The sequence below is a fragment of the Seriola dumerili genome, unplaced genomic scaffold (assembly GCF_002260705.1).
Source record: "Seriola dumerili isolate Sdu_G_001 unplaced genomic scaffold, Sdu_1.0 BDQW01000167.1, whole genome shotgun sequence".
NCBI classification, from domain to species: Eukaryota; Metazoa; Chordata; class Actinopteri; order Carangiformes; family Carangidae; genus Seriola; species Seriola dumerili.
In genome coordinates this window covers 1,845,802-1,860,970 of record NW_019174422.1, presented here as the reverse complement: position 1 = coordinate 1,860,970, position 15,169 = coordinate 1,845,802, and the positions used below count along the sequence as shown (strand labels likewise).

The 15,169-nt window shown below is 43.6% G+C and overlaps 1 protein-coding gene across 1 annotated transcript in view; it reads left to right on the top strand.

The window, feature by feature from the left end:
• LOC111226937 (kin of IRRE-like protein 1) overlaps positions 1–14,672 on the top strand; it is a 31,706-nt gene extending 17,034 nt beyond the window's left edge. The window contains exons 3-15 of the mRNA XM_022752254.1: positions 1,183–1,332; positions 1,423–1,580; positions 1,702–1,852; positions 2,185–2,290; positions 2,598–2,746; positions 3,026–3,153; positions 4,546–4,672; positions 4,916–5,016; positions 6,997–7,213; positions 8,146–8,253; positions 8,488–8,615; positions 8,941–9,018; positions 13,457–14,672. Of these exons, the coding sequence (XP_022607975.1) occupies positions 1,183–1,332; positions 1,423–1,580; positions 1,702–1,852; positions 2,185–2,290; positions 2,598–2,746; positions 3,026–3,153; positions 4,546–4,672; positions 4,916–5,016; positions 6,997–7,213; positions 8,146–8,253; positions 8,488–8,615; positions 8,941–9,018; positions 13,457–14,119 (2,264 nt within the window). The 3' untranslated portion in view covers positions 14,120–14,672. The remainder of the gene's footprint in view (positions 1–1,182; positions 1,333–1,422; positions 1,581–1,701; positions 1,853–2,184; positions 2,291–2,597; positions 2,747–3,025; positions 3,154–4,545; positions 4,673–4,915; positions 5,017–6,996; positions 7,214–8,145; positions 8,254–8,487; positions 8,616–8,940; positions 9,019–13,456) is intronic.
• The last annotated feature ends 497 nt before the right edge of the window (positions 14,673–15,169 follow it).

Here is a 15,169-nt window from a genome sequence, read left to right as displayed (position 1 = left end):
CTCTTACCTTCATCTTGTTTGACACACTCTCAGTTCAGGCTCTCCTCTCTCTGTCAGCCCCTCTCTCCCTTCTTCCTCTCCTTCCCTCTGTCCTCGCCTGTCCCCTTCTCCATTCTTTCTGTCTCTGCCTTCCCCTCTTTTAATCATATTGTTACTGTAATGGTCCAGTGCTTCAAGCCAAAGCTTTTAAATAAAAACATGTGAATGAGCACTGGCCGCTTCATGCACACATACACTCCAGTGGGTGTGCATGTGTGTATGTTTGTGTATGAGCCTCTCCCCCCCCCCCCCCCCCCCCCCCCCCCCCCCCTTTCTCTGGGCTTTTCATACGCTTTCTCGCTCTCCACATTTCACATGCAAATGCACGCATATACAGGGGCACACACATGCACACACGCATGCAGGAACAAGGACACACAAGGTTAGGCAAGCGGCACGGCTCAGTTCAGACGCCGCACATGGAAACAGCGGCAGGGGAATTTCACATGTGATCTACGTCTGGGCAGCAAACATGAATTCTGCACCATGGACTGGAGTCGGTTTGAGTCCTCTAAAACGTTGTTGTCATAATGCATTCATCCCCCCCCCCCCCCCCCCCCCCCCCCCCCCCCCCCCCCAATGGTGAAAGAGAGCGTGGGTGCCACCTAATGGTGAGAATGTACAGCAGTGACACAGCTGGGGCTGTGTGTGGTGGATGGGGGAAGGGAAAGAGAGGACTGGAGAGGCCGTGTTGTGTGTGAGTGCGCGCATGTGTGTGTGTGTGTGTGTGTGTGTGTGTGTGTGTGTGTGTGTGTGTGTGAATGTGTATGTTTGGTCATGCGTTTGTGTTTGTGCACATCTTTGGCATCATGTGGCCTCGCGTCTCTCTGGTGTCATTTACCCTGATGAAGAAAAAGTCGTGTTACTGCTTCGTGCGTGACACAGATCTGTTGTTGTCTTATCGGCATGAACTGCAACAAGCTGTGTGTGGATCCTGAGACGGGATGTTGTATTTGAAGATATAGTGACTTAAGATTCACTTAAAAACAGCATTAACACAGAGGACTAACAGTAGGAGAAAGTAAAGTATCATGATAATAATGTAACTTTAAAATTGTTATTAAAAAAAAACACCCAAATGTTTGTGTTGTGTTATAATTCAACTGTTAATCTCCTATGTGTGTGTGTGTGTGTGTGTTCCAGCCTGGCCCAGGTACCGTGTGTTGCGTGTGCAGGAATTGGGGCAATACAACCTGGAGATCCTGTCAGCTGATCTGTCTGATGACTCCCTGTACGAGTGTCAGGCCCCCGACGCCGCGCTGAGGTCCAGGAGGGCCAAACTCACCGTCCTCAGTACGTCTGAGCGCATGTGCGTCTGCGTGCGTGTCAACCTGAGATGTTGTCTGTTGTCTCTTTAACACTGCCCTTCTCTTCCTGCTCCAGTCCCCCCAGATGACCCGGTGATTGATGGGGGTCCGGAGGTGCTGCTGAATGCGGGGGAGTCCTACAACCTCAGCTGCGTGTCTCGCGGGGCCAAACCGCCGTCTATGATCGAGTGGCTTAAAGATGGTCTGCCTGTGGATGGGGCTGCCAGCACCACTGTATGTCGAAGCCACACGTGCACCCAGACACACTGAACGCACAGGTTCATGAACTGTTACAACATCTTGTCTTGTCTTTTCTTTTTTTTTTAACCTTTGTCCGTCTTCCTCCGCCCCTCAGGAGGTGCTTCCAGACAGGAAGAGGGTGACCACACGCAGCTACCTGCCCATCCAGCCCGTGGACACCGACACTGGGAGGAACTACAGCTGTGTGGCCACCAACCTGGCTATTCCCACCGGCAAAAGCACAACTGTCACCCTCAACGTCCACCGTAAGCAATGCTGCTACGATGTGATATCGTTTCTTTTTTAATATATTATAGTTTTCCACAATGAAATATAGTTATATGGCAAAAGAAAAGACTTATTACACGACCATTAAACAATTATGTTACCTTTCCTACGACTACATAACTTGTTATTATCACATCTGGCTCATTAAAAGGCTGAATGTCTTTATAGCTATTACTAAGTGATACACGGCAGCCATTTTGCATTAACCTATCCTCCAGATTGAAGCATACATTAGATGTAGTAATGCTGTTTTATGGGACTCTCCCTTTCTTTCTCTCTCTCTCTCTCTCTCTCTCTCTCTCTCTTCCAGATCAACCGACAGTTACCTTGTCCATTGAGCCTCGCTCTGTCCTGGAGGGGGAAAGAGTCACCTTCACCTGCCAGGCTCACGCCAACCCTCCTATTATGGGCTACAGGTCTGCGTCCACATACAAGCACGTTCTCGTTTTCAACGGGCCTCTTAAAGCAACAGTTACCTGTCCAAACTGCATGACAGAAATGCTGTGTCACTTTTTTGATTTAGCTCTAAAACACAGGTTTTCCATACGTGTTTTCTTTCTTTTCCTGTGAAAAGATTGGTATTCTTAAATCTGCATGAATTGGCCATAACATGCAAATACATGTAGAGTTTCAACATTTTTGTGGATTCTATTTGTGTCACATATTCATATAAATATATGTATGTTTTTTGGGTGCATTAAATGTTGTGTGTTTAAATCCTAGGTGGGCCAAGGGTGGCGTGGTGCTGCAGGGTGCCAGGGAGAGTGTGTTCACCACCAAGGCGGACCACTCCTTCTTCACCGAGCCCGTCTCATGTCTGGTTTTCAACGCTGTGGGGAAGACCAACGTCAGCATCCTGGTTGACGTGCACTGTGAGTTACTAAAATCCTGACTCATATCGCAGTATCTGTCAAAATGATCACGTTATATTTTGCGTATCGTTCAGCCCTACCGGTGAGTCACACAACACTCATCTCACCTCGTTCCATCACTTGTGGCCCACTTCACTCACTACAGTCTGGAGTCAGAAGGATAAAACACACCTTTGTTGTGTTTCTTTTCTCTCAGCAGCATCTCCTCTTTTAGTCCTACTGCATTATTACTCAAACACAAGAAAGAACAACCCTCTCGCTCTTTCTTTTTGTCTCCAGTCGGTCCGATCCTGTTGGTGGAGCCGCAGCCAAAAACAGTGGATGTCGACTCTGATGTCACCCTCAACTGCAAATGGGCTGGAAACCCTCCGCTCACGCTCACCTGGTTCAAAAAGGGGTCAAACATGGTAAGGAGCTAAGAGCCCACGCGTTACACATGTTTCCTCTGTTGCTGCGTTCACACTATTTTTACAGTTCGTCATCCTGTGTTTACAAAAGCAGCCTGAGTGTTACCCTGTCTGCACACCTAGATATCTCTTCTCTTTTAACCTGTCATAATCTCTTTTTTTTTTCATTTTCAGCTTCTCTTTTTTTCCAATATTCCTTTATCACTAAAGGTTGAATTAGATTTGACTGACTGTAATATAGTCCTTCTATCCTGTATTATAATATGTGTAATGTAGTCCTACTAAATTTGAATGTGGCGGCAGAAACACAGGGCAAAGTTTATAAGGATTTAAGATGACATCATACACTGTTTGGCAGCCATATTGGTGGTCTTGAACAACCATTTTTGACATTTAGAAATGGTATAAGTTCATATTTGTGTATGTAGGTATGTGTGACATATTGTCTATAGAAAGCAAGTTGAGAAAAGAAGGGTTCTAGGCCTTGCTGTTCATTTGCTGCTGACTTCTAATATTCTTGGTCGGATGTTCTCAGTTTTTCTCTAAGTAAAGAATTGCAAAAAAAAAAGAAAAGAATGAAAACAAAGAAGTATATTTCCCACAATGTCAAACTTTAGCCTCTTTGTTCTATTTTTGAGTTCAATTCAGTTTGAGTTTTGTAAAAATCAGTTTTTACTTACGTTAACCATCACTGTTTTGTCATTAGCATCTATTGTGTTACACCTGCCAGAAGCTAAAGACATGGCAAGTAGGTGTATGTACACGTTAGCATTGCTTGCTAATGACTCACTAGCTCGTTGACTAATAAACAGTCTGCTCAGGTTAACTTGAGTAGCATAGTAGAGGTTTCTGGCACAAGTTCAGCTATTTCCAGGTGCATGGAGGAAGGATACAGTCTAAATTCTAATTGGACTGACTTATGTTAAGCTAATGTAGCATTTTGTTTTAGATACCAGGACTACAGACAAGACATTTACACTATGTTCTGATTTGGCCTTCACCTACATCTCTATAATCCGTCTTGTTCACCTATTTCTCTCTCTCTTGCTAGATGGTTACATATTTAGCCATAATTTTCACACAGCTAATTTTCTGATGGATGTGGTTGCTAGGCAACTGCAAAACCTTTGTGACTGGTTAAAAGCAGATGTGCAGGTTTGCATTGTTAGCCAGTTGGGGTCAGAGTAGTACATATAACACATATGCTGAAATTAGGCCAGACATCCACATACGCAACATGAAATAATAAGGTATACAGGCGGAGGTAGAATAGAGCATTAGCCTCTCCTCTACTTATGTGCATGTGGGCTTTTGTTTTGTTTATCCCCTCCTGTTGTTTAGCAGATTTGCCTTGTTTATATTTGTGTCATTTTTTTTTTCACTCCCCCACAGGTTCTGAGTAACAGCAACCAGCTGTATCTGAAGTCGGTGAGCCAGGCGGACGCCGGCCAGTATGTATGCAAGGCCATCGTCCCACGGATTGGAGTAGGAGAGACTGAGGTCACGCTCACAGTCAACGGTCAGAAAACAGCCACGTAATTTAATGTATCGCTGCTCGTAGATGAAAATCTTATGCTTTCGAAAAGGTCAGCTTGTCAGTAATTGAAAAAAAAAAAAAAAAAAAGTTGTGTCTTCAAAGCGGAGGCCGTTTATTTTTTAAAGTCATACAATTTCCTCTTGAATAGGCCTGGTAAGGTTTTTACAGTTTGCTGTATTTTACTGTGACATACTCTCACGTGTCCTGTCGTTTTGACCAATGCAGGTCCTCCCATCATCTCCAGTGATCCAGTCCAGTATGCAGTAAGAGGGGAGAGAGGAGAGGTGAAGTGCTACATAGCCAGTACACCTCCTCCAGATAAGATTGTAAGTGAAAAGATGAGAAAATGTGAAAAAAAAAAAAAAAAAAGAAAAAAAGATGGCACCAAACACGCTATTAAAATTTCAAAATTCAAGCCCTGCATCATTTATTCACACTTAAAAAAAAATGTCAAACAAGGAAAAGCTTTGGTCACAAAGAGCATGAGGTTGTAATTTTCAGTCTTACAGCGATTTGTATTTTACTGTTACTGTACCTGCACTGCTCCTAAATGGCTCCACTCCTGCGCGGTAAATGCTTTTAGCCACTGTCCCCTTTTTTCGTTCTGAGTTGGTGACTCACCCTTAAACTGTCCCAGAATGTTCCTCCATCCCATCACATAAACAAACCAACACTAACACTAAGCCGGTCCGCTTTTAGCTCCTGCGTCAGAAATCAGCTCGGATGCTTTCTCCGCTCGGCTGTATCACACAGACGCAGTAGTAGTAGTTCCTTGGCTCCCAGGGCCTCTGTGACTGATCCATCCTGACTCGCAGTGCGCGCTCCTAATGCAAGTGGTAGAGGTGGGGACAGAAAAAGATTTATAAAATATAAAGGACGGGAGAGGAACAGTTGTCCCAGTAAACGCCTCAGCCAGGAGATTCTCCTTCTCTGGAATAAGTGGGCAGATTATGGGAACATGTGGGCTTATACATAATTAACTTGCTTTAGTACAGTACTTCAATGCTGAATAATAGAGCTGCTTTTAGTGGCTTTAAAGTTGGAGAATGTGCAAGATTCTCGCCGGCTCAGTCAGCCCCCCCCCCCCCCCCCCCCCCCCCCGCTTCTGTCTGCAGAAACATACAAACTGTTGCTGGTCCTAGGAAGTCATGCAATGTGTGTGTCTAACATGCAAGTGTGTAAATTTCTTTTTCTTCAATGCATTTCTACGGTTTGTGTCAGAGTTGGACAGTTATATATGGCCTTTCACTTAATATCATATCAACCAGTCACTCTGACATGAGGAAATACTTTAAACCTGTAATCAAATAGTTTTTTGATTTAAATATCCAGTTATGTTTTTTTTAGCCTTTATTTTGAAGATTTCTGAAAGTTATACACAATATATTTTATATGGGACACAAGATAACAACCCATTAAACCTCAAAGAAAGGAATTATTAGACATTCTGGGTAGCTTCTCTGTAGCTTCACCTTTAGCGTACACATGTGAGATTAGCATCAATCTTCTTATTTGACTCTTAACAAGACGGCGAATAAGCACATCTCCCAAAACTATTCCTTTAAAGCATTTTAATATTTTTAATAAGGGCTTTAAGTTTGGAGGTCTCCCCGATGTTTGCTTGAGTTATTGTTGCCAAATATTTCAGACATTTTATCTACATGAATCAAATGGGTGCAGCATAAAATTTCCCACATCCACATTACATCTGGGACAGGCTGAAGAATTCATTTGTAGTCTCAGATACACTGTATTCTCAAATTAAATGTAATTCCTGTGTCTACTTTTTGGCTGCTAAAACAAATTCATCCTCAAGACTCAAGTTAAGATCTTCTCCCCATGTCACTTATGTATTCCTAAATCAAGTGTTCATTAATGGCCTAGTGTATGTGTGGCTGAGTCAGTCAGGATCATGACTCAACATACAGTGTCACATGATGTGCAAAAGCTCTTTCATATTGCGTTTATGACAAGTGTGACATGTTAAATAAAGCACATTAATGTGTGATTTGGTAATTTACTGTCTACAGTGTTTTGTATTTGTGTATTACAGCTCTGTTTGAAGTGGGTTGGTTTTTACTGGTAGACTGAAGTGAGTGGAGGGAAATTCTGAAAGCATGTGGGTCAGAAGGGATTCAGAAAATTTGAATTATTTATTGTTATTAATTATTTAAATTACTAATGATAAATGGAATTTAGTCACACAACCTCCATGAGTATAATAAATGTATTCCAAGTATGTCTTAACTAAATGTGTGCGTGTGTGTGTGTGTGTGTGTGTGTGTGTGTTTGTGTGTGTGTTGCAGGTGTGGGCGTGGAAGGAGAACGTGTGGGAGAAGGAGAAGGGGACGCTTCTGGAGAGGTACACGGTGGAGCAGAGCAAATCGTCAGCCGAGGGCGGCGGCGTCCTCTCTACCCTCACCATCAACAACGTGATGGAGTCCGACTTCCTGTCCACCTACAACTGCACGGCCTGGAACTCATTCGGCCCCGGCACCATGATCATCACGCTGGAGGAGACGGGTGCGTTTTGAATCCCACACTAGATCTGCCTTGTGAATTTGGGATGAGACAACAGCAGCACGCAGTGGTTTCTTCAGGAAAACGCTTTTCTTTTTCAGTTCGACAGCAAAACATTCAAGGGTTCAAATTATTTATTACACCACCAATCAAACAATAACTTAAAAACAACACATATAGTGTTTTCTAAATGCAATATATACCCTGATTGTACACTGAGTAGGACTCCCCCTATGGCAATATTGGATTCTTGCATTAATGCAATGACGTATTTTGATCAATCAGGTACTCCATTCACGAGATTAACCAAAAGCAGACACGCCTGTTTCACCATCGAGATTGAGAAAACTTATTTGCGATATCAAAAGAAACAAACGATTCTGCAGGCGGTTGATATCGTATATTCACTTTTATAGTAACGTTCTGATCCTCAGACCTCTGTGGACTGAATCGCTGCACATGCATTTTGAGTTTACGATCTGATGCTTTGGTCTATGAGACTATTTGTATATCCTGATATTGACATCCCAATATAAAGTTACATCCTCTGTGAAATGTGAGATGCCGAAGTGGGAAAAGAATAGCTTAAATCTCAGGTGATTTGACTCAGTAGCGGGTGACGTCCAATGTCTCACTCTCATTGATTTGTCAGTGAATTTGCGTGATGCTTTGTACTTTGAGACACCAAAAAGACAAGAAGCAATTTATCTCATGTAGTCTGAATCTGAAATCCATTTGTACCCAACACCAGAATTTAATTTGGACAAATTAGCACAAATTTACATTGTCTCAGTAACTGGGGTTGAAGTACCTTTGTGTGATTTAAGGTTCATAAGATTGTGGTATTTCCCACATTAAAATCTTGATTGTGCAATCCCCAACTCACTATTTGTCTCTGTCTCTCTCTCTCTCTCTCTCTCTCTCTCATTTTTCAGAGGAGGTCCCGGTGGGAATAATCGCTGGCGGTACAGTGGGCTCCACCATCCTCTTGTTCATCTTCCTGCTCGTCCTCGTTCTCATCTTCTACCGGCAGCGCAAAGGCAGTGAGTCATACTCTCCATGCGCTTTACTCATAAGTACAGCAGAAGTTTTCACGCTTGTGGTTTTTAAATGCTCATCACTACACGTCGCAAGCAAAACCGAAGGAAACTGCTTCCCCTGCACCGTCTGGATCCAGGTCCCCTCTGAACTCGCTCCCCCGGCTCGTGAAAACACGCCGGCCCCCGGGATTGCGTGTGTCCAGCTGTATTCAACCTTGCCGTGTGTTTTGCTTCCAGGTCGGCGCGGGGTCACGCTGGGTAAGCCCGACATCAAGGTGGAGACCATAAACAAGGAGACCCACAGCTTAGAGGAGGACTCCGGCAGCGTGTCCACGGCTTCGCGCATGGTCAAGGCCATGTACTCGGTGAGCAGCAGCGGGACACTGTTTACACAGCCTGTAGCTGTAGAAAAAAACCTCAGATTAACTCAGTAACCTCTCCCTGCGCTACACCTTTTGACTAAAAACACACTCAATGCTTTCCCCTGTAACCGCCCCTTTTTAACACTTTTAATCCCGTTCTCTCTTTTCCTGTCACACTCTGTTACCTCCTTCCCTCCTCTCTTTTGTTATGGCACCTTCTCTCCTTTTTTTTTTTTTTTTTTTTTTTTTTTTTTTGTTTTGTTTTGTTTTGTTTTCTTGTTTGACGGTTTAGTTTCTCCCCTCTGTGTCCTTCTCTCCCTCCAATCAGCCCTTTAAGGATGACATAGAGCTCAAGTCTGACCTCCGCAGCGACACCCTGGACACCCGCCAGGAGTACGACCTAAAGGTGAGAGCACACGGATGCCAGAAACACTCACTTCTATCAAATCCTTCAGGAAGCAGATTTCTAAACAAACTGATTTTTTCCTACTAAAAGACTCACAAAAACACATACAAATGATATAGAGCCAGGATAAAGACAACACTGACATGAGAGTGGTCTTGTTGACTTCATTTTGGAGCAAGGTTTCAATCTAATTATACCTCAAAGGGCTGCAAATATCCTAATCATTACTGACATGGTGACTCTGAGTGATGACCTTCATCCAGTGATGTACAGTGTTGTTGTCACCTAGGATGACACTCAGAGTACCTTACAGGCTGAAAGAAACTGACTCAGAGGATCTGCATACTGACATTTCTCTACTGGAACAAACCCTCAGTTATAAATATTTGATCTCCAAATGAGTCCATTGATTGATTGCAGCATCTCGTGTCATCACTGCCGTAACGGAGGTGATCAATCACCCACCAGTGGAAGTATAAACAAGCGTTTCCATAAGTGAAAGTTCGTGGCAGTTTCACCACCATTTTTAAATCTTAAACTAAACATTTTCTGAAGGCTGATTCAAGAAATCCATTACAAAACCCTCTAGAGGGGGCACATGTGCATACAGAAGAGTCAGGAGTAAACACAGGAGAGGGATTTGAATAAACAGCTACAATCTGGTTTGGGCTACAGTCGTCAGACAGCTGACAGACATCAAGGACAGAATCAAACTGGCAAGTGACTCCCAGTAAAACTGGTGAACAAACTGGTGTCAGGAGCAAAGTTTGTACCAATTATCTCATTTCTAAATATTGAATATAAACAGTAGGGGTGTCGTTATTGATAATTCGCTCTTTTTCTTTCACATCTTCTCCTCAGAGGTTATTGTTGTTTCGCTCCAGTGGCTTATTAACCTCATGAAAAACCTCTTAAGTCTTTTATTGCAGTGTTTTAAAGCTGAGTTGTTAAAATCCTGATGATGATAAAACTAGCGTAAATGTTTTTCAGTTGCTATTGCCCTTCATTTGATCGGCATGGGCAGGATTTTGAAAATCTCTAAAACGTTGGCAGCCGACATCCGACCCCAGAACAATACAGAGGCCAAACGATGTCTTTCTCAGAGCGCTGTTTGTTCTAATGAGAACCATGGAACATTCAAGACTGAACTGAAAGCAGGAGAAACGTGCAGGAAGCTCCACAGCGGCTCATCACAGTGATCGCTTTTAATATGAGAGGAAAAAACACTGAAAAGAGTTTTTAAACATTCTTAATGTTTTTAAAAAATCATTTCATTTTAAAACATTTAATATTTATGTGTAAATTTCTTTTTCTTATAATTCCATTTTTAACCAAAATTGAACTGTTTTGCAAATGATTTGTCAGCCGACTTGCAATAACTTTGTGCCCCCCTGGTGGGCCGCAGCCCACAGGTTGGGATCCGCTGATCTAGTAACTATTTTACTGTACAGGAGGACTATTCAATCAAAAATCAAAAAGTTCACTTTGACCACATTTTCTCAAGCAAAGGTCCAGAACAATCTCAACATGTCCTCTTCTTTTTCTTTCGCTCTTCTATATCACTTTCCACACTTACTTCGTCCCTCACTGTGTATGTGTGTGTGTGTGTGTGTGTGTGTGTGTACCCCAGTGACTGACTCCTGTTGCAGCGATTGGCTGAGTAGCGTCACGTGACCTGCGCTGTAAAGGCTAGATGAGCTGTGCCAGTTAAAATAGAAAACGCTCCGTCAAAATGTAATAATTCTCAATAATTTACAGGTTATACTGTACGTCTGTTAGTGACCTCTGCTGTACAGTGTATATACAGTGAGCCTTGACTGCTGTGAGCCAACAAGCATGACTTATCATGACTATTCCTCCGTATCAACACAAACCTCCCTCTCAGCACAGCTGTGTTAGACCTCTGTCTGTCCTTTAGTTTCCCTCTTTCCACGGTATATATCCAGTTTGGGTTGATGTGTTTATTTATTGGCATCAGCTGCCTCGTTTTTTTTTTTTTTTCTGGGCAACATGTTGTTGGCTGTGAAGCAGAGAAGAAACCCTCACTAGAAGGATTTTTCTGATTTTCAGCCAGGTCGTCATTTGGACTAATCAACAAAAGCAGCTGATGAGGACTTTCATGTGCCGGTAGTGTGTTTGTAGGAAATCTTTAACCAGTGTCTGTGAGAATAACAGAGTAGGATATTTAAGACAGGAATGTTTTTGCAGTGCAGTCAGACTTTTTTTTTGTTTTAATTGCTGGATGTCCTTCTGTCTTCTCTGCCCTTCACTCTCAACTGTGAGGAAACTAGCTTCTCTGATTACTTAGAAATTTGGCTCGCTCATCTCCAAGATATTTAAAGACAGCACGGGAAAAAAAAAAAAAAAAAAAACTCAAATTGAAAAAGAACAAAGGAAGTTCAGGCGTATTATGCCCATTCAGCCGGCATGAATCATTTATACATTTTGACACCGTGGGGTTGGGCTAAGGTGATGAATGTATTTTCACGCGTGAAGCTGCCAAAATGTTCTGCTGAAACTCCCCCCCATGAATATTTTGTGAGGGCAAACACGCCACCCCTCTAGCTGGAGTGCTGCCTTGGATCACTTTGAAGAAATACAGACATGAATCCACCCCAGGAGGTGGTTAGATCACCCCGACAACAGCCTCAGCCAGACTGCTTTTCTTTTTTTTTTTTTTTTCTTCTCTTCTTCTCGCTGCCTGAAGCACCAAAGAAACGAAACAAAGTCGGGTGGGGGGAGAAGTCTGCGTACGTGAGAGATGATCAGATGGGAGAATCATGTCAGAAATAGCAGTAAAGCAACAGGGGTAATGAGCAGGGAGCGTATCCTTCCTTCACCCAGACAACCTGAGGTCGACCCTGCTTGTTGGCAGGGATCCACTCCGCTAAAGAGGCCTGGAGTAAAACATGGGTATTTAAATATCCGATTTTTCTTGTTAACCTGGTTATGGAAATGAAATCTGTGATCCATTTCCATGCAACATAATATAATATTTTAAAGCAGGTTTTGAGTATATAGTTTGCTCACACTGGAAACGTGACAAGTATAACTCAAGTTATACTTACAGCTCTGCGTACATGCCAAGAAATGATTTTTGAGAGTGTTGCTGTTGGAGCCTGTTTTTGAAAAGGAAATGAAGGGGCTGCTCACAGCCAGAACAAACTAAAACAGATGTAGATGTTGGTGAGACATCTCCTTGCACACGTCAGAAAACAAAAAATAACTTACTTTTCCCTTTGTAAGGTTTATTAGACAGTGTGTTTCGTAATTTGCCATTTGATTGATGTGCACATGCACAAATCTTGTATTATTTTCCTGTTAGTGCCAAATGGTACATTGATTTCTTGTGTACTAGCTGCAAAATCAGTACACTATGAAAATTTGTATAAACTATATACAGTATGTGCTATAAATCTTTATAGAGACAGCAGACATTTTTTTCAACGTCATGCTTTGGTAATTTTAATTCAAATCTCTTTATTGTTCTCTAGGAATATTTATTAAAGGTCACTAGAGATAAAGATATGCACCCTGCTACTTCTCACCAACGCCTGACATCATTTCGGGGGTTGCTCTGTGATCCCGGTCGTTGTGGATTACTCCTATAGTTTGTAACTGTAATTGTAATTTGCTTGTGCAGTTTTTGCAGAGCCTGTTTTATTCACAACTTTACTTGCGGATATTTCTGAAAAGGACTGAGACTCTGGTCTCAAGCAGCTGAGTCACAAAAAAAAAGGAGCCATCTGCCCTCACAGCACAGTCTTAATGAATCAGAACCTGGATGCTGACCAGCTCCAGGCGAGCAGTTCACCCTTACCTCTGACCTTCTACAAGGGCAAGGGGATCAGAGTTGACCATAATCATATTATAATATCACTATAGTGGTATAGTATAGTATTATATTGTATAGTATTGTGCTATAGTGTAGTATAATATTATTACTATACAATACTTTTGACCTTAACAATCTGTACACTGGCATATAAAAAAATATTTTGACCAGAACCCCCATTACAGTTTTTTCTGGAGCTTCTTTCTGGAGCTCAGGTAACAACGGGTTGGTGAGCCAATCAGAAGAGAGGAGGCTCTGAGCCTCTCTTCGCATTGGCTGACTGTTTTCTGAGTGTTAGAATAAATATATAGCAGATTTCAGGTAAACACTCAGAGAAACCAAATCCTGCAAGGTTGGATGATGGGTCCACGGCTTGCGGCGTGGCTGAGAGCGGGGACTTTTTTGTTGTGACATCACAAAGTCCCAGAAGTCCTGACGGCTGGTTTTAAGGCTCAGTTTCTGAATACAGGCTGTGTGCATTTCTCTGTAGACTGAGCGCTTTATTAATATAGAACCTAGACCTGCTTTATAATCAAACAACACATGGACATCTACCTTTATACAATATGGGACCTTTAATGCCCACTCTGTCTCTCTCTTCAGGACCCCACTAATGGCTACTACAACGTGCGAGCTTCAACCCACGATGAAGGCCGCCCTGCTTCCCGCTCCACCATGCACTACTCCGACTACCGCTCCCCTACAGGAACACCAGGGGGAGCTGCATCTATTAGCAGCAGTGCCGCCGGCTCGGGAGCCACGGCCAGCGGAGGAGCCCCCGGTCCCCCCGGTCCCCTTACCTCTCCTGGCCGCCCCCAGGCCTGCTACGACCCCCGACCCCCATCCAGACTGTCCCACATCAGCTACGCCCAGTTCAACACCTTCACCCGTGGGGGCCAGAGCCAGCAGCCCCCTGCCAACCCCGCCCCCGCAGCCAGCGACTTCCCGGGGGACTGCAGCCTCCTGGACTCCACTTCTCAGCTGGCCTACGACAACTACGGATACCCCTCGCATTACCAGACCTACCGCATGGGTTTCGCCCCATCCAGCCTGGCGCCGCTGGAGGCTGGCCCATCCTACGAGATGTACAGTGTAGGATCTGGGGTGGGGGGCCCCGGGGTTGGGGTCGGTCCTGGGGGCCCAGCTCCCTCGGGATCAGAGACTGGACTCGGGAAGTACGGCAGCTCCACTCGCTTCTCCTACACCTCGCAACACTCTGACTACTCCCACAGCCGACACACACAGAGGATGCAGACTCACGTGTGAGAGACGGAGACGCAGAACCACCTCACAGTCTTAGCTGAGCATGAGGAAGCATCTTATAAATAGCGTCACATCTAAAAAACACACACAATCACAGATTTACACGCACACATTAACACACCCTACTGAACACAAACACGACTGCAGAACACGAAAAGAAAAAACATCGCACACACCCATGCACAGAGTCAGAAGACCATGCCCATGAGACAGGGAGGGTATGAGAAACACAGAGAGACAGAAAGAGACGAGTGGAGAAAAAGAAGTTTTAGCGAGACAGGGAAGGGAAATTCCACACAATTTTGAATTCCCTCACTCCCGACGTGTTTGTATATCTGAGCTCTGAAAGAGCGGACGGCGCAAGTCACAATCAAGACTGGGAAAGAAGAACAAGAACCAGAGAGAGGAGGAGAGATCACAGATCTTTGGAGCCCATAGCCTTTGCTATGAACTGACTTTGTAAATGATGAGGGTTGAACGTCTTAAGGCAAACTGACTGACTGTCAAATATGGTACACACTGATCGGGAAAAACCTCAACCAGTGGAAGTCATTTCTGGCCGCCATTTTTAAATTTTTTTTTTTTTTTTTTTTTACTGGTTGTCTTATTCAATGATCATAGAGCACATATATATATAGTATCCCAGAATGCCCTTCTGTACAGTGGTACATGCCATCATGCCTGTTAGGCAGCGTGGGGGAGTGTGTTGGGGGCTGGGGATGGTGGTCGGGAGGGTTGTCATCATTTTGCACTGCATCTACAGTATTCGTGCTTGGACGTCCCTTATCTATATCTGTGTAATGTCTTCTTTTTATTTGCACACCAGACTAGAGCTTTGTATTCTATTTTTTAACATTACAGAATTATTTTTGTCAATGTAAAACATTTAATGTGTATGTATGGACCAAAAGTTTGAACGTGAGCGCACATGACTCAGGAGTTTTCCTGAGTGAAATCCACTGAGACGGGACGGGAGTGAGGACTTGTGCCAACAGCAGAGCCTGAAATCAGGACTGACTTCACATCAGAAGGGTATATCAGTGTATGAGAGAA